Source organism: Mirounga angustirostris, unplaced genomic scaffold (assembly GCF_029215605.1).
Source record: "Mirounga angustirostris isolate CCGP_5_RB_7025 unplaced genomic scaffold, mMirAng1.0.hap1 SCAF_12, whole genome shotgun sequence".
Lineage (NCBI taxonomy): Eukaryota > Metazoa > Chordata > Mammalia > Carnivora > Phocidae > Mirounga > Mirounga angustirostris.
Genome location: NW_026991720.1, coordinates 78763712 through 78788216, shown reverse-complemented (window position 1 = coordinate 78788216; position 24505 = coordinate 78763712). Strand labels below are relative to the sequence as shown.

The 24505-nt window shown below is 36.9% G+C and overlaps 1 protein-coding gene across 1 annotated transcript; it reads right to left on the bottom strand.

Annotated features, from left to right (window-relative positions):
• Nucleotides 1-11639: 11639 nt before the first annotated feature.
• Nucleotides 11640-12380, bottom strand: LOC123835626 (securin-like). Its single transcript, XM_045864794.3, has one exon. The coding sequence runs from the start codon at nt 12312-12314 to the stop codon at nt 11709-11711; it is 606 nt and encodes a 201-aa protein (XP_045720750.1). The 5' UTR covers nt 12315-12380; the 3' UTR covers nt 11640-11708.
• Nucleotides 12381-24505: the final 12125 nt, after the last annotated feature.

Here is a 24505-nt window from a genome sequence, read left to right as displayed (position 1 = left end):
ATCACCCAGACACTGCATCTCTCCCACCCCCCTCCCCTCCAGCAACCCTCAGTTTGTTTCCTGAGATTAAGAGTCTCTTATGGTTTGTCTCCCTCTCTGGTTTCATCTTGTTTCATTTTTCCCTCCCTTCCCCTATGATCCTCTGTCTTGTTTCTCAAAATCCTCATATCAGTGAGATCATATGATACTTATCTTCCTCTGATTGGCTTACGTCACTTAGCATAATACCCTCTAGTTCCATCCACGTCATTGCAAATGGCAAGATTTCATTTTTTTTTTAACGGCTGCATAATAGGGAATAATCACCTCTTGATGCCAAAGGAGAATACCTGCTCCCTAGACTGATGATTTGGGGTTAACTTAAAAATGGGAACCAAATGTTTTGGGGGATTTTACCTTATGTTTAACAAAGGGATGTATGCAGAAGGCTGTTCATTAGCATACTTCCTACAGGGTATATATGGTATAATGCCCTTTTTGGGTGATTAATATTAAAATATATTATCAACTATGTCATTTTATAAATCAAATTGACAGGTTAGTCAGACTCTTAAAATTATTTTATGTGGTTCATTTTAATATTAGTAGGAAAAAGAGTTTTCTTTTCAAAGATTTATTTATTAGAGAGAGATAGAGAGAGACAGAGAGTGGCGTGGGAGGAGCAGAGGGAGAGACTCACCCCTGAGCATGGAGCGCCCATGTGGGGCACAATGGGGGGCTCGATCTCATGACCTTGAGCTCATGACCTGAGCGGAAACCAATAGCCAGATGCTTAGCCGACTGAGACACCCAGGCACCCCAGTAGAAAAAAAACAGTTTTGGTGAAGACTACACATTTGTATTAAAAGAGCTTTCATTTATTGCTAAAAGCTTATCAATTTTATAAATATTTTTAACATGTTATAGAAATTTTTTCACATTTTTTTAATGTTAAAGTTCACATTGTTATCATTTATAGGAAATCAATATTTTTAGTCTTTAAGTTTTATATCTAGTGCTTTTAAAAAATACATAATTATTCTTACTACTCCTAATTTTTACCAAATACAATATATTTAAGTTATATTCAAATTGTGTCATTAAGTACATCAACATGTCGATGGATGAAATTGAAAGATTTTAGGATACTAAATAAATTGCGTATTTGGTTGTGACAACAAATATTTGTAATATTATTGCTAAGGCATAAAGAATGTCATCAGAGACCTCCTTCAAAGTGGACAAGAATGATTCATGACTCTCATAGGAAAATGCTCCTGAAAATAGTAATTCTATTCTGGAAAGAGAAAAAAAAATTTTTTTTCATTTCTTTTTCATTGCTTTCTTTTTCCCTTTTTAAGAAGTAGCTATAAAACAGTAAGTTTAAGAGAACAATCTAATTTGGGAAGAAAAAGCGCATTTAGGCTGAAACATTTTGAATTGCCATCAGAAGTTTTCTATTTTACATTCTTTTTCCTTATTTGGTGAACCTCAGATTTAACTTTTAGAGCAAAATCTTGCAAAGACAGGAAAGAAAGTAATAACGGAAATTACTAATAAAATCCTTCAAAAGTTAATAGAGTTGATCTCTTTTCTAAGTAGCAATATTGTTTGACTTTCACATAGCATTTTCTGTTGGTTCTACGGAATGTTTTCTTTTTTTCTTCTTCCTTTCCCTCCTGCCTCCCTCTCTTTTTCTTTCTTCTATGTTCATAAGCAATCTAACATATGACAGTTTCCATGCCACCTGTCTGGCTGCCTGTGGTGACCCTGGCATGAGAGGCTGCAGTTGTCCCCACCAACCGTGCAGAGACTGCAGGGACCCCACTTAGAGCTGTCAGGGCCACATTCCATCACTCCTGAAAACACCAGACATTTATTCTACCATCTTGGCCGTAAGATTCGCTTAGAGTTAAGTGGAAAAAAAACCGTTTTAGGTGTTTTTTCTTTTTTCTTTTATTTCACCTATGTTCAGCCATCAATCAAGAATACACTAGGAAGCCTGGACCAGAAGAAATTCTGAGCAGCAGATACAATTTACCCACACCAGCCCGTGCCTATGGCTCTTTGTGGGGGGTGGGAGGCAGAGGCTTCTTTTCTGTGCTGCATAGGAAGTCCCACATTCCTTTACACAAACTGAATCCCAGTGGACCCCAAGATAATCCTTCTGAGGAAGGCTGTGGTCTCAGACACCTGTGATGGTTAGTTACGTCTGCCAAGCAGAGTCCCCCATCCACCGCCCCCCAGCCCCCCCCGCTATAAGTAGTTGACCTTCTGTAGCTGAAGGAACGGGGTGTTTGAATATGATATAAATCACCATAGATTTAGTGAGAGTCTTCCTACCTCTAGCTCATATTTAAGCAAATACACAAAGAGAACAAGTCTTCAGAAAGGGAAAATGCATGATCGCTTCATACGGCTCCACAGAGAAACATATTGGTCCTAGGAACTGCTAATTAGCATAGGCATCTTTCAAATTGTATTAGAAGCAGAAAACCTCCGATCTGCACAAGCAAAGGCAAAGGTTACTAGATCAATAAAAATCCGGGTGATGGGCACACACAAACGAACTCTGAACTGTGAATGTGTATGTAGCTGGGTGGGAGGGTGTTGGTGGGGGAGTGGTATGTGTGGCAGGAAATAAAGGAGGGGATTTTACAGCTGGTTTTAAATGCCCCAGTGGGAAACAAGTGGCCACTGCATTAAAAAAAAAGTGAAGGAGGGCGCCTGGGTGGCTCAGTTGGTTAAGCGACTGCCTTCAGCTCAGGTCATGATCCTGGAGTCCCTGGATCGAGTCCCACATTGGGCTCCCTGCTCAGTGGGGGGTCTGCTTCTCCCTCTCCCTCTGCCTGCTGTTCCCCCTGCTTGTGCTTGTTCTCTCTGTGTCAAATAAATAAAATCTTAAAAAAAAAAAAGACTGGCTCTTTTGAGGGGCGCCTGGGTGGCTCAGTCTGTTAAGCGGCTGCCTTCAGCTCAGGTCATGATCCTGGAGTCCCGGGATCGAGTCCCGCATCGGGCTCCCTGCTCAGCAGGGAGTCTGCTTCTCCCTCTGACCCTCCCCCCTCTCATGCTCTATCTCATTCTCTCTCTCAAATAAATAAAATCTTTAAAAAAAAAAAAGTGAAGGAAACAATGAAAAAAGATAATGCATAATGAAGACAATGACTTTCTTTACATTTATCTAGCTAAGTATTCTGAATTTTCACTATTTCCCAAATGGGGAAGCAGAGAAAGTTTACGAGAGAATGACTATACACTTCTTTCTGTTTTGTATTACCTCTCTGCATGAAAATATTACCGAATACTACTCCATGAACAAAACTGTACTGATATATGGAAACATATAATATTGTTTAGTATTTGTAAAGTCCTGATTAAAGAACACGTGTTCATATATTTTTACCTATTGTTAGGTTTTCATCATGATTTTTACGCACTAAGTAGCCTAAACAGGTAAATAAGACCATTTTCAGGTTCTACACTAAATTACTACACTAAACAAATGCTGTATATTCATTTTTTTTCCAATGGTGCCAAGTTACTGGATGGTGAAGGATATTTATGAAAATAAAGCATACATCACATTAATGGTAGTGTTACCTGTTTACCCCACCCCCCCAAAAAACGTTATTTATGATTCCCTACTCAGTATCATAGAATGCTGGATAGTGGTTGACAGATCTTTTGTCTGCTGAGAGGAAGCACATTCAGTATTTACAGTAAAATATACTTTCAAGTGTGTGAGGACAATATGAAGCGAAGGTGAGAAGATCCAAACTTAGTGAAGCTGAAACAAAGAGAAGTTGTTCTGTGTGAGAAATGGAGCGATGTATAAAGGTGATTAGTGGGGGATGCGATTCTGGACACAGAAGGCCAGCACCAGTGAGCCTGGTAAGAGCAGAGGGTAAGAGAGTAGTGGGGGCATTCAGAGAGATGTTTGCAGGAGATGAGGTAACACGCATGCGTGAACATGACGCCATGATACGCGTGCTGTGCATTTTTCCCTCTAGTCAGATAGAGGCATGTTAATAACAGCTAATGTTTATGCAGCACTAATCATGTGCCAGGTGCTGTCCGAAGACCTCACGTATTTTTAATCATTTTAGTCATGAGTCATTAATCACATTAAACCTATTTAGTGAGTAAATGATTTCCATTAGACAAATGAGGAAATGGATGACAAAGGGGTGACATGATTTGTCCCACAACACTCAACAGCCAGGATCCCAACCCAGGTTCTGGGATTTGTGGTCCCGACCTCGAAATTGTATTGAGTTTTCTTTTGGTAAAAGAAGAAAACTGCTATGGGCTGCTACAAGGTTGGCACCTGATGGAATTGGAGGCTGTTTGCCCAGCCCAAGCACATCTTGGCGTCAAGTACATAATAATACAATGGAAAGATTTATAGATGAGTTCTTTGTGTTTTACCTGTTTAAGAAGTTTTATTCTGTGCCAAATGGCTTGATGTAACCTTAAAAACAATCAAAGCATTGTTTCTCCTTAACAGCTCTAAACTTGCTTTTGGTTTCAGTATACTGTGTCTTTGGAAAACTCATGGGGTATCTGCAACATGCATGTTTCAAAGCCGACACAAATTTTAGAGACAGCTGACTTTCTTATTGTGTTCCTTTTTCATTAAATAAGCTCAGAGTGGATCATAAATGTAGTGGGAACTAACTGCTTTTATTACCTATTAATTGCTAAAATGTTTATTGATAATCTGTGGCTTAATTAACTTTAATCCTCATGATAGGTAGGAAATTTGAGATTATTTGTTTCTTTTATTAAATCATAATTAGCTCACTGAGTTTAGTCCACAAATACATGCTGACATATCCGTTCTTACTTTCCCTGCAGGTAATAAAAATAAAGTAATTATATTCAGTTCCCTGTAATCATCTCTCTCACAAATAAGTATCAGAACTTCAAGGTTAAGGTCACAGACACTTATTCTGGAAGACTGCTTTCTTAAAAAAAATAAAAGTACACTATAGGATTTTATATGTAGATATGAAATCCTAAGGGTTAAGATTCCTGCCACTCTTTGTAGGGTTTTGTTTCCTTTTATCGTTCTTTCTTCATCTCCCCCTTTTCCTATTAACTACCTGGCTAAATACGATATGATTCAGAAAAGTGAATTTATTCATGATCATTCTCTTGGGAGACAGACTCTTTCAGTACCAATCCGGGGGCCAGTGTCAATCAAGACCGACCTGCACAAGAGATGGAAATCAGGAGGAACATCGTTTTACAAGAAGCTGACCTCTGAATGAAGCCTATGTAGTCGGATGGCAGATGTTCTGAGTAAATCACTGGGATGTCTACCACCAGCCACCTGAGTATTTTTCAGTTCCCATGGGATAGCCATAAATTAGTAGGAGTGCTGAAAAGTCTGTCGACAATGTCGCATGCCTGGGGAGACCAGGCTTTCATCTTTTCTTAGATAAACAAAGTAAGGATCAATCTTAATATGATTAATAGGTTAAAGGGACCACTTTATTTCTTAACTTGGAAGATAAATGGAGACTACCTTTATTAAAACTTTATAACCAAAAGCTCGTATGTCCCATAACAATTTGTTAAATAGCCATCTCTTTATTGAAAATAACAGTTAAATAACTAAAATCTAGAGAACGAAATATTCCTTTTAAAGTCGGATTAGTTGCTTCAACAAAATACAAGTGATTTAGAAGACAATATATACCCACACATTTAAGCTCTATTTATAAATAAAACGACAGCCCAGTTTACTGAAGTCATCTAATTCCTATTCAACACTCCAGGGATTTCCAGGCCTTAGGTGCATTTCCATTATTTAACAGAAAAAAAAAAATGGCATTCTTCCACCTTCTTATGACTATTAGGAGGTTATTGTCAATTTTTATAGTTCAAGACACACCTGTGCTGCTACCCATATAAATAAATTTAATATATTGCAGTTGTAAAATCCTTCTGATGGTTGGAATTTGGTTCCCGAGGGATTACCTAATGCTAAGTTTCAGAATTGTTTACCAGAAGTTGCTGCCGCTTTATCCCCACTGTCCCTGTCCCCTGCCCAAAGCCCCTAGACTTGTTCTACTGGGGTTAGCCTCAAAGACCCAATGATGATTTTGAAGTACAGGCCCCGGAGCCGAAAACGGTTTCCGCCATCAAATTCACTTAATACTGGCCTTGCTTCTGTGCAGTGTTACGCTGCTCTCGAAGGCTGCCCTGCTAATGAGCAACTCCCCCCGTGCCATAGAGAAAGGGCTGCTCTTTGGTTAACAAAACTCTATGTACTTTTGTTGTTCCAGTTTCTGTGCTGTGATGTGCTTGGCAGTGACCTTCCTTTCAACTCCCCAGAACACTTTACTTGGGTCTCTCTTATAGCACTTTTCTTATTTTGCCTGGTATTGTAGTTATGTTTTTACTTATTTTACTGAATCATTAAGTATTATAATCATAGAGGGAAAGTAGCATCTTTCTATCTTTTTCTGTACCCACTCCATAGCAGGAATTCAATGTTTGTGACTTTCAATTGGCTTTTGCTCTGGTGGATGAGCCCAATTTGGGGAATTTCAGTTTGGGTAATTTTTTTTTAAAGGGGGTATTCGAAATAGACAGTTTCTTTTTTTTCCCTGCATATGATTATCTGACTCTCAGCTTCTAAGCCTAACATTCTGAAAAAACAGCCTGATCCAAATCCATCCCAAGGTTTATACTCTATTACATTCTGTTCCTAAACACAGCAGTGATCTCATATCACATTGTTTCTATTTTAAGTTTGTTCTAATGTTCATCCCAACAATTCTGCAATAACCATGGTTATGTGTCATTGGACAAAGCAAGGAAAATACTGTAGGCTCAGGAGGGCAGCAGAATCCTGACGCCTTACAGATCAGGAATGAGTAGCTCTTCAGTCATGAAAGAGGAGAACAGGTGCAGAATTAGCTCCAGAGAGAGGCATCTTGGTCATATAGAAAGCTAAGAGAGTTCGTGGGGTCTAATTTGTCTCCCACTTCCTAAATAAAGTATAGCAAGATTAAATATGCCCTGTTTCTCATCTATAAAATGCAGACAGTAATACATACTTCACACGTTGCTGTTAAGGATTAAGTCAGGAAGTATTCATTTAACCCATTTACTGAGGTTCTATCACATGGTATTCTCTGGTCAGAACATGTCTGGACCATTGTGGTAAGTTTTGGGTTAAATCTGGGGCCAACTATCACAGGTCCAGAGGAGAGAGTGGAAGAAAGCAACCATAATAAAGGAAGTATAAATTAGACAACTGGAAATGTTAATCTTATTAAAATAAATTGCTTAAAGAGAATGTAATAGATATCATTTGGATAGCTTCCAATTCTGGTTGATGTGTTGATTCTGAAAAATAACTTTATAATCGTGGGCATCTCCAAATAAAGCTTTAGAAGTAGGACTGGGTGTCTATCTATTGTTGATATTGCAGAAAGAGGATATTGAAAAGTGAATCCTAAAATGTCCCACAAATAAGATTTCCTGTGATAGTGCTTCCCTACTCTGTAGTGATTTTTTATACCAAAATCCAATTCTCCAGACCACAAGTGGGTATCCAACAATTCAGTTCAGTTCTGACACTAACTGCCTGGACTTACTGCAGATCTCACAGGTTAAGGGCTTAGTCCCACAAGACTGCCTCCACTTCACACAAGTCTAGGGCCTCCTGTACTTCTGATAAAACTAGCTATAAATTGGTATTTCCATGAATTCCTGATCATGTTTAATAATTTCTCAGAATGGCTCCCAGAACTCAGGAAGGCACTTTATTATAATGGATACAACTCAGGAAGAGCCACATGGAGGAGATGCATACAGCTTCCATGCCCTTTCCCAGCATGCCATTCTATTGGCAGCTCTATGTGTTCACCAACCCAGAAGCCTGCTAAAGCCTGTTTTTTAGGGGTTTTTAATAGATGTTTCATCATGTAGGCATGAATGATTATTAACTCAATCTCCAGCCCCCTTCCCTTCCCAGAACCTGGGGGATGGGGCTGAAAGTTCCAGGCTTCTAATCCAAGTTTGATCTTTCTGGCAATGAGCTCCCATCTTGAAGCTGTCTAGAGGTCTGCCTAAAGTTGTCCTGTTAGAACAAAACATGTTTCTATCACTCAGGAAATTTCATGGTATTTAGGGGCTCTAAATACCCTGCCGTGCCCGTCACACACACACACACACACACACACACACACACACACACTCTGTTATATAGTATATGTATTGTTAGAACAGGTCTAATGTTACATGTGTGGCTGACTCTCACCTTGAATTACAGAAAATAACAATGCCTAGTTAGATTCATCTGTAAAGAGGCAAAGAGCCAGGAAATTCTTGACTGTACTTACAAATGTGGATGACTGCGTTTTCTTAAATGAATGCAACAATACTTCTCATTTCATCTAATCTTACAACTTTGACACTCCTTCCTTGAAGAGGTGGGTCCATGTTCCCTTCTTGTAAACCTGGTGGGAGTTTTATGATTGCTCCAACCAAGAGTAAGTGGAAGTGATTCCATTGACCTTAATCATAAGGCATAATAATACTAGAAGATACCCCTCAAGGATCTGTATTCCAGACATAATCTTCCTTGCACTGTGGAATAGTTCAGTTTCCCCTGGGTAGTCAGGATCAATCACCCCTGCCAGCACAGTAACTCCCTTCCTTGCCTGTTGATTCAGAGGTATAAGGAAGCAGAAGTATCTGAGTGGCAGTTTTAACCTCCAGCTCAGTGGAATCATTGTGTCTCCTGGTGGAAGCACTTCTCCTCTAGGCCAGCAGAGAATAACGTCAGGAGAAGAGGAAAAAATCTGCTATTGGTCATTAGGGGTAATGATGGGTCATTAGGGGTAATAATGGGTAATAGGGGTAATAAGAATAACTGTCAGTTCCATGGAACCATTGTTGTGTCTCCTGGTAGAAGCACTTTTCCCTCTGGTACTAAGACCCCTTGGCCAGCAGAGGATAAAGTCAGAAGAGAAAGAAAAATTTTACTCATGGGTATGGGGGGTAATACTCCCCTTATTTCATGGACCTGTGAGTCCTGGCTATCAGAGAAGTAGCACCTTATATTTGATGCTGGTTCAGAGCATATACAGCCTTCTGAGAACCTTACTTTAGCCCTGCAAAGTATTTCCACCCAGTAGTCACTGTAACTGAATCTTCAAAAGGCCATTCCACCATTCTGTCAAGCCAGTTGCTTCAGGACAATAAAAATACAGTAAGACCAGTGAATTTCATGAGCATATGCCCATTCCCATACTTCTTTTGCTATGAAACGAGTTTCTTGATCTGAAACAATTCTGTATAGGATACCATGATAGTGGATAAGACATTCCCTAAGTCCATGCATGGCAGTTTTGGCAAAGACACTGTGGTCAGGGAAAGCGAATTCATATCCAGAGGGTCTATTCCAACAAGGACAAATGCTGCCATTCCATGGTGGCAGTGATCCAATGTAATCTACCTGCCACCTGGTAGCTGGGGAATGGCAGCACAGTGATGGTCAGCCAAATTAGCCTTAGTGAGCATAAAATCCATGTTGCTGAGTTACCCTGCATAACTAGTACCACAAGTTAACTAACCATGAGGAGATGTTACCCAGATATCTTAAGAAACGGAATAATTATATAAATTCAAAAACTACTTTAGAGAGAAAACAGGGTAAAGTGACTAAATAGTTATCAGCTAATCATTTGTATAATATGTCTTGGGAACCTGGGAAGAAGAAGAGGTCAACATTAATAGCATTCACTCATTCATACATTCAATCAACATTCATTAATTTATTCAATGTACTTGAGCACAAATACATATATAATTGCATGGCTCTAACCACTGGAGATGCTGGAGAACAAAACAGACAAAACATATTTTTTCATAGATAGCAGAGGATCATGTCCTTAAATACAGTAATCAGGGAAGCATCATTTTGAGGAGACTGACATGATTGGATTTACATTTAATAGGCAAATTTGGCTACAATGTTGAGAACAGACTCGGCAGTGGGAGAGGTAAGCAGGAGGAAGTATAGAAGAAAGACCAGTTTGGAGGCTACTGTGGTCAGTGGTTAAAATGGGATATACAGAAAGATTTGTTTATTTTTTAAGAAGGGAAAAATAATAGCATGTCTGTATATTGAAATTTTTATGAAGATCCAGTAGATTCAGTAAAAAGGGAAATACTGAAAATGCTGGAGGTAGAGAATTCTATAGCCATGTCCTTGCAGATGGAAGGGAATAAAGTTTAATACAGAAATGAAGGGAATTTGTCCTCACGTAGGGACATAGATAGTTCATCTATGGTAATGACAGAAAGGCAGAACATAAGGATACAAATGTAGAAAAGGGGTAGATTTGGGGGTGAAAATCTGTGGAATTTCCCTCCTGATAGTTCAACTTTCTTACCGATGGAAGCAAGATCATCAGTTGAGAAAGGAAATGGAAAGGAAGCATAACAAGTTATAATAAAGAATGGACAGGGGCGCCTGGGTGGCTCAGTCGTTAAGCGTCTGCCTTCGGCTCAGGTCATGATCCCACGGTCCTGGAATCGAGCCCCGCATCGGGCTCCCTGCTTGGCAGGAAGCCTGCTTCTCTCTCTCCCCCCTGCTTGTGTTCCCTCTCTCACTGTGTCTCTCTCTGTCAAATAAATAAATAAAATCTTAAAAAAAAAAAAATGAAAAAAATAAAAGAATGGATGATGTAATGAAGTTAAAAAAAAAAAAAAAGAATTACCAGTCAGAAAAAAGGCCTTCTCCAGGTTAATGGTCACAAACTTAAAGTAAGATGATTCACAGCCATAATCAGCTCTGTAGGTACAGGCATGGAGAAAGAAAAAAGTTGTGTGATTTTTTTTAACCAAATAAAGATGGTAGAACATGAGATGTGAGGGAGTTAGGCTTTTTGCAAGGGAAAGATTACAATAACTACCATGGAATATAAAATGGATTAGAAGGTATGAAGGAAGCTGAGGGAAAGGAAAATGGTAGTAGTATCATGAGTTGAAGAGCTAAGTGAGAGAAATGAAAAGCATAATCACTACTGATATTAAAATTGCTTAGAAATGTTACAGGAGTCATTTTGGTATGAGTTACAGTGTATTAGTGTTTTCCAGAGAAATGGAACCAACAGGATATATATGGAGAAAGAGACAGAAAGAGATTTATTATAGGGTATTGGATGATGGGATCATGGAAGCTAAGAAGTCCCAGGATTTGCTATCTGCGAGTTGGAAATTCCAGAAAGCGGGTGTTGTAGTTCCAGTCCAAACTCAAATGCCTGAGAACCAGGGGAGCCAAGGGTATAAATATCAATCTGAGCCCAAAGGCCTGAGAACCAGGAGCACTGATGTCCAGGAGTAAGAGAAATGGATGTCCTAGCTCAATCAGAGAGCGATTTCACCCTTCCTCTGCCTTTTTGTTCTATTCAGGCCCTCATTGGATTGACTCAGTCTACAGATTCAGATGCTAATATCTTCCTGAAATATCCTTATAGACACACCCAGAAATAATGTTTCACCAAGTATGTGGGCATCCCTTAGTTCAGCTAATTTGATGCACAGAATGAACCATCACAGACATTAAGCCAGAAGTTAAAATCTTCAAAGAATTAGGGATGTAACCAAGAGATCATTCATTTCTTTTCTTTTTTTTTTTTTTCTGTTAAAGAATTGCTTTATTAATACAAAACATACACACAAACTACTGAGTGCTAAGAAATTTAAATATCTAAGTCATAGCAAACAGGTGGCAATTCAACATCCAGGGTCGACAGAATGCTTGGAGACTGCAACAGATTCGACTCCCATGGTGGAGAGGGCATCTTCAGAGGTGAAGGGGGGCCCAGGTGCAACAGCTTCTCGGGTTCCCTCTCCTCATCGAGGATCATGAGAGGCACTCCACTCAAGGGGAGGCGTGCAATCTGGTGCTCTTCAGGCAGGTCAAAACTCTCAAAATCTAAAGGATCGAAGGGAAAGAATTTTTCTATTTCTGGATAGGTGTCATCCGAGGCAGGAACAGAGTTTTTTGCTTTGATAGTCTTCTCAGTCACCTTTTTGGCAGAGAAGTTTGGCTGCTTCTGTTTGAGAGATCCATTAGTCTTTACTGAGTTTTCTGTGGCTCTGTTGACAGTTCCCAAAGCCTTTCTGGCAACTTTAGGTAAGGCTGCTTGAGCATCAAACATTTTGCCTACACGTGGTGTTGCAACCTGAGATCTCCCATCTAAAGCTTTGACTGGAGGCCTAGACCCCGGCTTCAGCCCGTCCTTGGGAGCCACACGAGTGCCTGGTTCTCCATTTTCTTTATCAACAAAGATCAGGGTAGCCATTTTGGTGACCTCACGGTCCACCCACGTCGGAATCAACAGCCAAATTCAACCAAGATTCGGTCTCCCTAGATCATTCATTTCTAATAGTCCAGAGAAGAGATTTGGACGTTCTTGTGTGAGAGGAAGAGAAGTTTTGTGTGTGTTTAGGGAGAGGGTGGGAGGTACGGTTCAGCATAGAAGAGATAAAAGGGTAAAAAAGGAAAGAGGGTACAGGCGTAGTGCTATGTGATGGAAAGGCCAGAGAAGAACTAGGGTTGGCAGTGGGTTGGCCAACAGGGGTTTTCAGGAACATAAATGTCTGATTTGTACCATATCATGACTTTTTGTCCACTGAAATCTATGGCCTATTATACTCAGTTTCAGAGTGAAATCTATCAGACTCACATATCCTTTGTGCATATTTTTTAAAGATTTATTTATTTGAGAAAGAGAGATATCACGTGCGCACACACAAGTGTGCATAAGTGGGAGGAGGGACAGAGGGAAAGAGAATCTCAGGCAGACTCCACACTGAGTCCTGAGTCTGACAGAGGACTTGATCCTGGGACCCTGAGATCATCACCTGAGCTGAAATCAAGAGTCAGACACCCAACCAACTGGGCCACCCAGGCACCCCTGTGCATATTTTTTTTAAGTTAATATTATTTTGTAGAATCTTGTGAAGTCACTCTGTTCTACATTTTGGTTGGTAGAAGGGTGAAAAGAGACTAATAGAAGAACTCAGGAGGTAGAGAAGGACGAGAGAATATATATTCAGAGAAAATCTGAGGATTGCTTTGGAGATCACCAGGATGGGAATCTGGAGAGCCCTGAGTGCATGGTGTTTCAGCCAAGTTCCTTATCAGGAGACTAGGAGCAGATAGGTACAGCTACCTTCTGGCCTATGTCTTTATCTATCCATGGTGCAGTTTACCTACAGCAGTGATTCTTAACTTTTTTTTTTTTTTTTAATAATCACTTCCCTAAGGAACCTTTGTAGGTAATTTTTTTTCCTAACTGTCCCCCACCTTCACCCCATAAAATTGTAACACCACAGATATACAGAATATCTGTTTATGTACTGTGGTTCTCTGGAGGGCCACAAACCACTATAGTATCTAATTTTTTTCACTCTCCCCAAGAACCAATTTTTGCCCTCTTGGGGATTAATATCAGCCTTATTGAGTTTACATGATCTATAGATCTAAATTTCCACATGCAGAATTCCTTGTCTATTGTGCTTTTTACTGTAACTGTGTTCTCTTGCTCAAGATAACTTATTGCTTTCTAGAAAGATTTTGTTAGGGAAAATAATCTGTTATGTATCCCTATCTCAAAACCTATCCTACCATGTGATTTTTTTTTTCTTCATAACTATCTTCAATGAGGAGTCAATTTTCCTCCCAGTAGATTTTCCAAAACAATTCAATTTCTTATTAGTGTGGTTGATTCATGAACACTTAAGCAAGTTTGTACTTTCCTTAGGGGCCCAGGGACATGTTAAATGGTTTTATATCATCATAGTCTAATCCTAAGTAATAAAACATGATCCGGGAACAGCTGGTTAAATGACGTGGCCTCCCAGTACACATTTCAATTTTTCTAGTACCATAAATCTACAATCATTTGTAGCAAACATTCTCTCTATTCACACCAGATGTGGGTAGAGGAATAGGAGGAGGATGAGGAAGGAGGTAAGGAAAATAATTGTATGACAGCCTCATTCAAAGCTAGAATTTCCAAATTCTATATACAATAGAATTTGTATGATAAGGACAAGAATTTCTACTTAGTCTATTTTTTTACTTTAACAAATACAGTGAGACTGTTTCACCTAACCTTACACATTTCTAAGTTTTTGTTACATATGTAACATATTACTTTGATCTTGGAACTTCCAGTCTTCAGAACTGCAAGAAAATAAATTTCTCTTGTGTTATATTCTGTTATGGCAACCCTAGCACAAACACACATGCACATATGTTGTATATATTGTGTAACAATTGTATGTTGTATGATATACATAACCTGTATATATATATAAACTGTATATGTAATTTTATATATTGTATAACAATTGTATATTGTGTAACAATATATGTAACATGCCATATGTATAGATTGGTCTTCTTGGGCTGTCCTAACAAAATAGCACAGACTAAGTGACTTAAACAACAGAAATTTATTTTCTCAGTTCTGGAGGGTGGAAAGTCCGAATCCGAGATCAAGTTGTTGGCAGGTTTGGTTTCTCCAGAGGTCTGATGAGGCCATCTAACAGTGTGTCTGACCTTTCTTTTTGGACACAGATCCCAGATGTCTCTCTCTCTCTCTCTTCTTAAAAGGATAACAGTCACACTGTATCAGGGACATATCTTTATGAGCTCATTTAACTTTCATTGCCGCCTTAAAGTTCCTATCTCCAAATACAGTTACCTTAGGGCTTCAACATATGAATTTTAAGTGGAACAGAATTCAGTCTAGAACATTTTAAAATTAATTAATGGAAAACAATAGCACACTTAGTTACTATGAGTTTGGCTACAGATGTATCTTATTTAAATACATAGACATAGATTTTTAGACTCTAAAAATGGTAAAATGGTAATTTCATATACAAGAGTTATTATATCATTTTGTACCTGGGATGTGCATCAAATACACATTAGAATATGTCTTATATTAATAAGACTATTAAAAAGATGCAGTAATATGCCACATTTTATTCTGTCTCAGATGAAGGATAATTTTTCGTAAGGTGAGCAGGAATTTAAGAGAAAAGCAAGAATTTGTGATACACTGTGTGTCTTCCCTCTTCCTCCACTGCTTAACTTCTGGTCAGAGATACTGCTGAAGAGAAGCATACACTTTTTATGGATATTAGCAGGGGAACTGAGGTTTAGGAAGCACTTGTAGTCACCTATTCCCTATTTTAGCACTTGAACTTTTCCTTTTGAAAATCAGTATACCCAGAGCGAATAAGTTACTTCTGTTTCTCCTGTCTAAAACATTAAATACTTAAACAAAATGTCTGCATGACAGCAATATAGAGTGTTAAACCAATCCAGATGTTTAGATCTTTTTATATTTGATTTGACTTAAAATAAAAGTTAGGTAGCATAAACCTGGCCTTAAACATAGCTATACATTCCATTCATTACCTATTGCTCTCCTAACCTGTTTCTTACAAAATGACATCACACTACACACATTAAACAGCAATTTGTTTTTCTTTTTTTCCTCTCTAAACAATAATCTTGTAGCTACTGGCTTTTTGGGTCCGTATCTAAAGAACTAAACAATTAAAAATATATATTATATATATAAACTGTATAATATGGATATTGAATTATTTGTTCAGTTTTTCTAATGGTGGTCATTATTGCTTCCAGGTTTTGTCACTCCAAGTAATGCTGCAGTGAATACTACTGTAACACATTCTTATTTACTGCTGCCATCTATTTCAGAGGGGCAAAGCATTAGGGAATAGACTGCCATATTCAAGTGTATGCATATTTTACATTTTATTAGAGCTGCCCAACATCCTTCAACAAATACATCAGCAAACTTCACATATGCTTACACCAGTAGTTTTTAAGATTATCAGTCTTTTCCACTTCACCAACACTTGATATTATTGTTTTATTTTATTATTTTTTAATGTTGTAACATTTTAATTAAAAATTTTTACTGTGAAACATATCAGACATAAAACAGAACATATAATAAAAGTACATTTTAAAGGCTAATAAGGCAAACATCACGTTCACCACCCAGATGAAGAGAGCATTGTCACGAGCTTAGTGCCCTGTGTGTCCCCTCCTCTCTGTCCCATACAGAGGGAATTCTACAGGGAATTCTACCTCAAATTTTTAGTTAATCCTTCTTGTTTCATTTTTTTAAATGGTTGTGTTGGTCAGGTTCTCTAGAGAAACAAAAATAATAGAGTATACATAAATATAGAAAAAGATTTATTATAAAGAACTGGCCCATATGATTATGGAAGATGGCAAGTCGTCTCCCAGTCTGAAGGGTGTTTCCAAGTTGTGGACCCAGGAAAGCCAACAGTATAGTCCTGTCAAGTCCAAAGGCAGAGAACCAGGAAAGCTAATGGCGTAGCTGCACTTCATACAGCAGCAAGGCTTGAAACCCAAAAAAGCTGTTTCGATTTGAGTTCAAAGGTAGGAAAAAAGGTGAAGTCCCAGCTCATGGATTATCAGACAGGAAGAATTCCCTCTTGTTTGACGGAGGGTCAGCCTTTTTGTTCTTTAGGCCTTCAACTGATCTGATGAGATCTACCCATATTAAGGAGGGCAATCTGTTTTATGCAGGCTGTTATCTCAATTCTTTCAATGTTAATGAGTTATAATGGCCATAAATCATCGTGTATGTTTAAGGTGTACAACATATTAATTTGATACACTTATATATTGCAAAATGATTACCACCATAGTGTTAGCTAACACCTCCATCATGCCGCTTGATTATCATTTCTTTTTTGTGATGAGAACATCTAATATTTACTCTCTCAGCAACTTTCAGGAATGCAATACAGTAGTGTTAACTAAAATTACCATGCTGGACATCAGATCCCCAAACTCGTTTGTCTTATAACTGGAATTTGTACCTTTTGACCAACACCACCCAATCTGGCCAGCCCTCTTGTTGCCCCATTCTACACTCTGTTTATATGAGTTCAGCTTTCTTACATTCCACATATAAGTGATATTATAAAGTATTTGTTTTTCTCTGACTTACTTCACTTAGCCTGATGCCCTTAAGGTCTGTCCATCTTGTCAGAAGGGGCAGAAATTCCTTCTTTCTCAGGGCTGAATAAAATTCCATTATCTATCTATATACCTATATTGCTCTATGTCTATATACATACAGATATGTATGTCACATCTTCTTTAACCATTTATCTGTGGACACTTTAGGTTTTTTCCATACCTTGGTTATTGTGAATAATGCTATAACAATCAACTGTCTAAATAATGGATAAAAGAGCATCAGGTCATATTGGCATTTTCATTTCCAAGTTGTATATTGTTTCATAGATTTATTGTCCCCCTTATTCTGATCTTCTGCTAAAACCATTAGTTATAAATCTATTTTCCCTCTGAAATAAATGCAGATTTCTATTATGTAGTAAATGCATAAATATATACATATTTAGATATGTTTATATACTTCATTTTATTCTACCAATTTATCTATGGTGTTGTGGTTATGTATGTGTATACATCTGTCCAACACTGCTTTGATTACAGCATCCCTATAGCAACTTTTAATGACTATGATTTAATGCCTTATAATAAAATAGGCTTCCACTGCCAAAATGAAGTGAAAAAAGTAATTATCTTATTTGGATGATTTGTTAAAAATATGCTCATTGGTAGCCTTAATTCTCTATGTAACTAATTTGATGATTCAGATCTTGAATGGTGGTGATATATTCAGGATAAATGGGGAACTCCCTTCCTTCAACATTATAATTATGATGGCATTGTACAAGTTGCTACAAATAGTTTTGCAAATACAGTCTTATAAAATGCAATTTGAAATAGGCTCATTTAGGCTAAAAAAAAAATCCTTCTATTATGACACAGTACAAATTTCTGGTTTAAAATTTAACTAAATGTGTGCAATACAAATATGTGCATGACAAAATAAACTTTGAAAACCAAAGCTCCATTTCAGCATGACAGAAAAAGGAACTCTCTTCCTTTTTCGTGCAGAGTAGCTGTCATGTCACAGGCACCTTGTTTTGGTGGGAAATTTGATGATGGCTTAAAAAACCTTGAAGTTTCCGAAGCAATTTAAATATGATCTTTAATGACTTTGGAGTGGATTAGCCCTTGACCTTTCTGTTCCCATGGTATTTTTCCCATCTAGCTTTGACATATGTAACAGAAAATTGTGCTCTTCAGATCACTTTGAAACTTCCAATTATGTCAAGAGGCTTAACTTGATTTTTGATTGAATTATAATGCAAGAACTGATCTCTAGAGGGGGTAACAAATGCAAATCAGTGCTCTTTGGGACCCTATGTTATTAGCTGTATTTTCTTAACACTAAAAGGAGACATTTAAAAATAATAAAGTTGGGGTATGATTTTGTTTATATGATTTTGAAAAAAAATTTCTAAAAAAGTCTAAATTAGATTATTTGATCTAACTCCTATTCCTACATCAGTTCTTATCATTGCCCATTTACTTTTAAAATCCATACAAAAACTCTGAAAAATACAGTGTATTATAAATAACACCCAGAGATAAAAATTTCATACAACTTAATTTGAGAAAATTTAATTATTAAAATAAAACAAATTTCCAAAATGAGTAACAGGAAAATCATATTAAAACTTGAGTAATTAACAAATGAAATTCTTACAAATCAGTTTCAAATGCAAATAAAAGAGAAAGGAAGCAAATATACAAAGTAAGCTGAGACATGGAAGAAGAAATGTTGAAAACCTCCAGATGGTAAACAGAAACAACAAAAAATGATCACTAAAGTACTCTGTGCTTTAAAAAGGATATTAGATTTATTTGAACATTGCTGAAGAGGGGAAAGAACCATGTATTTTATAATTAAATTATTTATGTAGGCATACATAGGAAGAGAGTATAGGCCATGAAAAATGGATAATTCATATTAAGAAGGTGGAATTTGAAGATATTGATGATGAAGAGAAAATTTCATTTGTTTATAACTTTTTTAAAAAAAGATTTATTTATTTTAGAGAGAGAGAGCACGTGCACACGCGAGCTGGAGGAGGGGCAGAGGGAGAGAATCATCAAGCAGATTGCCCACTGAGTGCAGAGCCCTATGCAGGCTCAATCCCAGGACCCATGAGATCGGACCTGAGCCGAAACCAAGAGTCAGAAGTGTAACAGACTGAGCCACCAAAGCATCCCTGTTTATTACTCTTAAATGTAATTCTAAATGGGTTAGCCTGGTGATGGGTATTAAAGAGGGCACATACTGAATGGAGCACTGGGTGATATATGCAAACAATGAATCATGGAACACTACATCAAAAACTAATGATGTAATGTATGGTGATTAACATAATTTAAAAAAAGAAAAAAAACAACAATGGGGAAAAATGTAATTCTAAATGAAGCACAAGTCAGAAGGAAGATCTGTTGTCTTTCCTATGAATGAGGAAACTAGATTTTAAAAATCTACTGCTTCAATAAAATTCTGTTAGGTCATGATATTATTTTGATTTTAATTCTTGTGTCCTAGTAATATAGGCCCTTACCTCACTTATAGGATATACAATGAAGGTGTTAAATTAGTGCATGACAATTTCTTCTAGTTAAATTTACATTTAATTTCTCTATAAATTCTTATATTCAAAGATAAAAAGTGACATGGGTTGAATTATATCCTGCAAAAATTCATACACTGAAGTCCTAACCACAATAAGCTCAGTACCTGTGCTTATTTGGAAATAGGGTTTTTGCAGATGTAATTATCACAAGCTAAGGTGAGGTCATGTTGGAGTAGAGTGGGCCCCTGTTCCAATATGACTGGTGTGCCTATAAAAGAAGACCCTGTGAAGAGACAGATATACACAGGGAGAATGTCATGTGAAGATGGAAGCAGATATTAGGATGATGTTTCTACAAGTCAAGTAACACTAAAGATAACTCTGTAACAAAATTTACAGGGTCAATTTATTCATGGAGATCTACAATATGCTGAATTGTCTGCTTGGAACACACTCTTTCTCACAGCCTTCTAAAGGAACCAAGCCGGCTGACATCTTGATCCTGGAATTCTAGCCTCCAAAACTGTGAGGCAATACATTTCTCTTGTCTAAGCCATTCCGTTTGGGGTACTTAGTTACAGCTGCCCTACCAACTAATACAATAAGCATCCATTAATCCTAATTTTTCCATGATGCAGTTAAAACCAATGAAATATAGATAAATAAGGAGTATACTAGGAAGCTTATAACAAAGAAAGCATGAGTTATAGTGCCAGCCTCAGATAAAAGACTAGCACAATTTAAACAAAAGTGATATTTACCAAGAGATTTGCAAAAAAAAAAAAAAGAAGAAGAAGAAGAAAGAAATCTAACTACATGTAATAATTAAGGACAAATGTTGTGATCACCCTGGGCTACTAATTAAAATTTCATCGATTCAATAACAAATATGTACCATTTCTTATTCTGCTAATATATACTTTTTCTGTTCATTCATTATCTATGTATCTATCTATCCATCTATCTATCTTTAGATGCACCATTCATTTGTGGGCAATATTAAATTCTGTTAAAAATTAGTGCACTGAATATATCATGGATATATTACTCCAGTTTAAGACTTTAGGCTTACAAATAACTCAAGTGTTTCAAATGTGGGATCTTTCACCCTGTCCCTTTTTTCTGCTGCAGCTCATTACTGGAAGTGGTTTTAGGTAAAATGAAAACAGAGAAAGAGACTAATGACGTCATGATTCATTAAAATTTCAATAAAAGCTAATATAATTTACCTTACCTACACCATTCACAAGACTGATTGACATACACTACAGAGTCAATTTATTCATGGAGATCTACAATATGCTGAATTGTCTAGGATACTAAGCTGTTCATTAAAATACCTGAACATTCCTGCTCACCCGTAGAGCTGTATTCTAATCAAGAATCAGGTGTTTGTTCTGTGAGCCTGTTTATCCCAATTTTAATTACAGAATTCAGTCATTATTCTGAAATATGACTCCAAACAGAAAAAAAAAAAAAAGTGGTGTCCACTAACAATAGAATGCTTTGGAAAATCTTGATAAGGACAAAGCAATCAAAAAATTGCTGTCAAATTTAGTGTGCTTGAAACAGCTATTAAAGGTTGGAAGAAAAACTTCTAAAATCTAGAATTACTATTCACTCAGGCAGCTTTGTAAGTATCTTTAACTTCTTAATCTTTTTAACACATTTGGAAGTGAAAAATCATAGCTCATTATGGGTATGCTTTATGTAAAATACCATGATAAACTTCAGTTTAATGGACCCATACTCCAAGAGGCCTAGCTCTCCATCACACAATTGGAAAGTTAACACATATGTTTATGCTTTACATTAAAACAAGATGTATAAATTTTATATGAATTTGTTAAAAATTCCCTACTTAAAATATTTTAATTAACCAACTAACCTACTAATTCTGATCTAGTCAGACAGGAGATGTCAAAAATTTTGCCTTCAATCTAAAATGATCTGCACTGACAGAAAAGTGGATGAGAGCAAATGACTGAGAATCTGGATCTTGCTGCAAAGGCTGAGAGATAAAAATATGAAAATAAACATAAGTGGAGGAATAACAGGGAGGGAATCATGCAAAAGAAAATTTCTGTATGGACTGTATTATTTCTTGTTGACTAAAACTGTCCATCTAAAGTTAAATGTTAAGGGCATAATTAATCTATTACAAATTAAAATTAATCATATTTGGCAGAGACCAAAATGACTGACCCCTGAGGTGAAACAGAACAACAGTAGATGACGGTTCTGAAAGAGGACAGGATCTGTTTCAGAGCCCACACTCTTAACCATTCTGCCATGCCGCCTCATCAACAAATATCATTAGGAAAATGACATAATATTTATACCAGTGAAGAGGTTACATAGGTACATATAAAATTTGTTTGTTTTATATCCTATCCACTGTGTCAATTCTTTGTTTTCCTTCTGGGAGCTGCAAAAGGAATAAAGTTAGTGTACTTTGTTCTTAATAGGGAAGGGAGAAAGAATCAAAGGAACTGAATCAAGATCTGAAAAAGAGCTACACTTTGATTTGAAACTTTTTGAGAAAGAAATAAAACTAAGAAAACCACATTCTCAAAACATCCTTAATTTTAAATAAAACTGTATTTTGAAGATTCTATTGGATTTAGCTAGTTATGGTCAGATATCAATGAACGGGTCTAAACATTTGCCTCAATTTTTCTAGAACGGAGAAGACAAAAATACAACTCTGGAGAGATGAAGGTTGACACAATTAAACAGTTTATTTAGTTTACATTTTTACACCATTAATCATGCCAGAACAATAGGACTTCCCACTATAAGTCACATAATGCTACATAGGTTCTTCATAGATCAGCTAATATTCTGAAATATTAAATATATCACTTAAGCTTTCTAGATACATAAGAAGATATGCTACTATATAAGACAAATAGCTTCTTTTAGATAAGCATGTCATTGAAAATTACTATAATTATATTATTTAGAAATACATTTTCCATATTTCCCAAAGGACAAAGAATTACACAAAAATAGTAAGAATATTGTGGCATCATTTTACCTAAATGGGACTAGGCTATACTATATTAACCTTGAAACTCTGAGTCCAGTGGAGAGTCAAAATTTTTTAAAAAGATTTTATTTATTTATTTATTTGAGAGGGAGAGAGAAAGAAAGCATGAGTGGTGGGACAGCAGAAGGAGAGGGAGAAGCAGAGTCCCTGCTGAGCAGGGAGACTGACACTGGGCTCTATCCCAGGAACATGGGATCATGACTTGAGTTGAAGGCAGATGCTTAACCAACAGAGCCACCCAGGTGTCCCTGGCGAGTCAAATTAAATCAGGTATAGGAACTGAAAGCAAAGCTCCATTTTTGTGAAAATAATTTTTACCTTTTAAAAAAGAACTATTGTGTTGAATTAATACTGGTTGATCAGTGAGGAAGCTAACCAGTAAGGAGGCTGCAGTAATATAGGAGAGAGAAAATGGTGGTCTGGAACTGAGTTTGTTTGGATATTAGATATATTTTGAAAGATTTCCTGATCAATTATCTGTGAAATGTAAGAGAAAGAGAGTCAAGAAAACTCCATGATTTCTGAGTACCCAGAAGTATGAATTTTGGGGGGAAGATATGTATTTGGACAGGATGTTTGATATATTGAGATTAAATATCCAAATAAAGAAATCAAATAGGCATATGAATATATAAATTTGGAGCTGGAAAGAGAAAGAGAGAGATAGAGACAGAGAGAGATGGGTAAGAATATAAATTAGAAAATCCTTGGCATAAATACTGTATTTAAAACAGAACATTTGGTAATATCGCTAAAGGAATGAATACACATTGCACAGAAAAGAGGGCAAGGCTAAGACTAGGGCATCCCAACATTATGAGACTGAGATTGAGAAGAGGAAATAACAAGTCATTCAGGGAGACAGAAATGAAAACCCAGAGGGTTGTTCTGCAAGCCAAATGAAGGAAGTATTTCAACAGGAGACACTGAGACACTGTATCACATACTTTTCATAGGTCAAGTATGAGGAGTAGTAAGAACTGGCTATTGGTCTTTGTAAAATAAAGGTCTTTGGTGATTTCTGACTAGTTTCTGTGGACCAGTGAGAACAAAGTCCTCATTGGAGTGCATTTAACAGAGAATGGCAGGAAGTAACTGGACAACTCTAAGACCAAAGAAATTGACTGGTAAATGGTCAAAAAAGTGGAATCATAAGACTTATTATTTTGTTTTTAGATGGCAGGAATCATAGTATATTTGAATGCTGATGGGAAGAATCCAGTAGACTAGAAAGCACAGATGATTTTGGAGAGAAATTCTGGATGGCTACTCTTGACCAATGAGCGGCGATGTGGACTAAGGTACCTATGGAAGGATTAGCTTTAGACGGGAACAGAAATAATTTTTTTTAAATGGTTCATTTATGGTTGTATACACTGCTCTCAACATCTTTGGTTTCTGAAGTACAAATTAATCTGTTGGTTCCTTGCAGGCTTCTGTGCATATTTGAGTTTCTTTTCTGGTAGGTTACAAGGATTTTCACTTCATGATTTGTTTTCCACCTCACAAACTTTTACTGATATCTTTTATCTCTCATCATCCCCCTTTTCAAATCTCCTTTTCCTTGTCAATTTTTAGTTTACTATCATTATCTTGAGATTTACAAAGAGATCAGGCAAAGAAAGCATTAATATCAGTGGATCTTTTTATTCACGTTTGGACTGCCATAAGATTGTTTATATTTTAAATGATAGAAAGTGAATGATTTCAAATTCCATTATTTGTGTGTCCTGCTATTTTAGGCAGTGCATGGATAGGTATTTTCAATTTTAATAATCATTACCTTATTTTAGTGGATATTAATCTTTACTACTTATGGCAAGTGACCCTGGTTTTCATTTACCGTTGTGATACACAATTTCTTTTCTAAATAAATTTACT

What these genes read in the sequence shown, in the direction of transcription:
- LOC123835626 (XM_045864794.3), bottom strand. Translation starts at nt 12,314, where the DNA reads ATGGCTACCCTGATCTTTGTTGATAAAGAAAATGGAGAACCAGGCACT.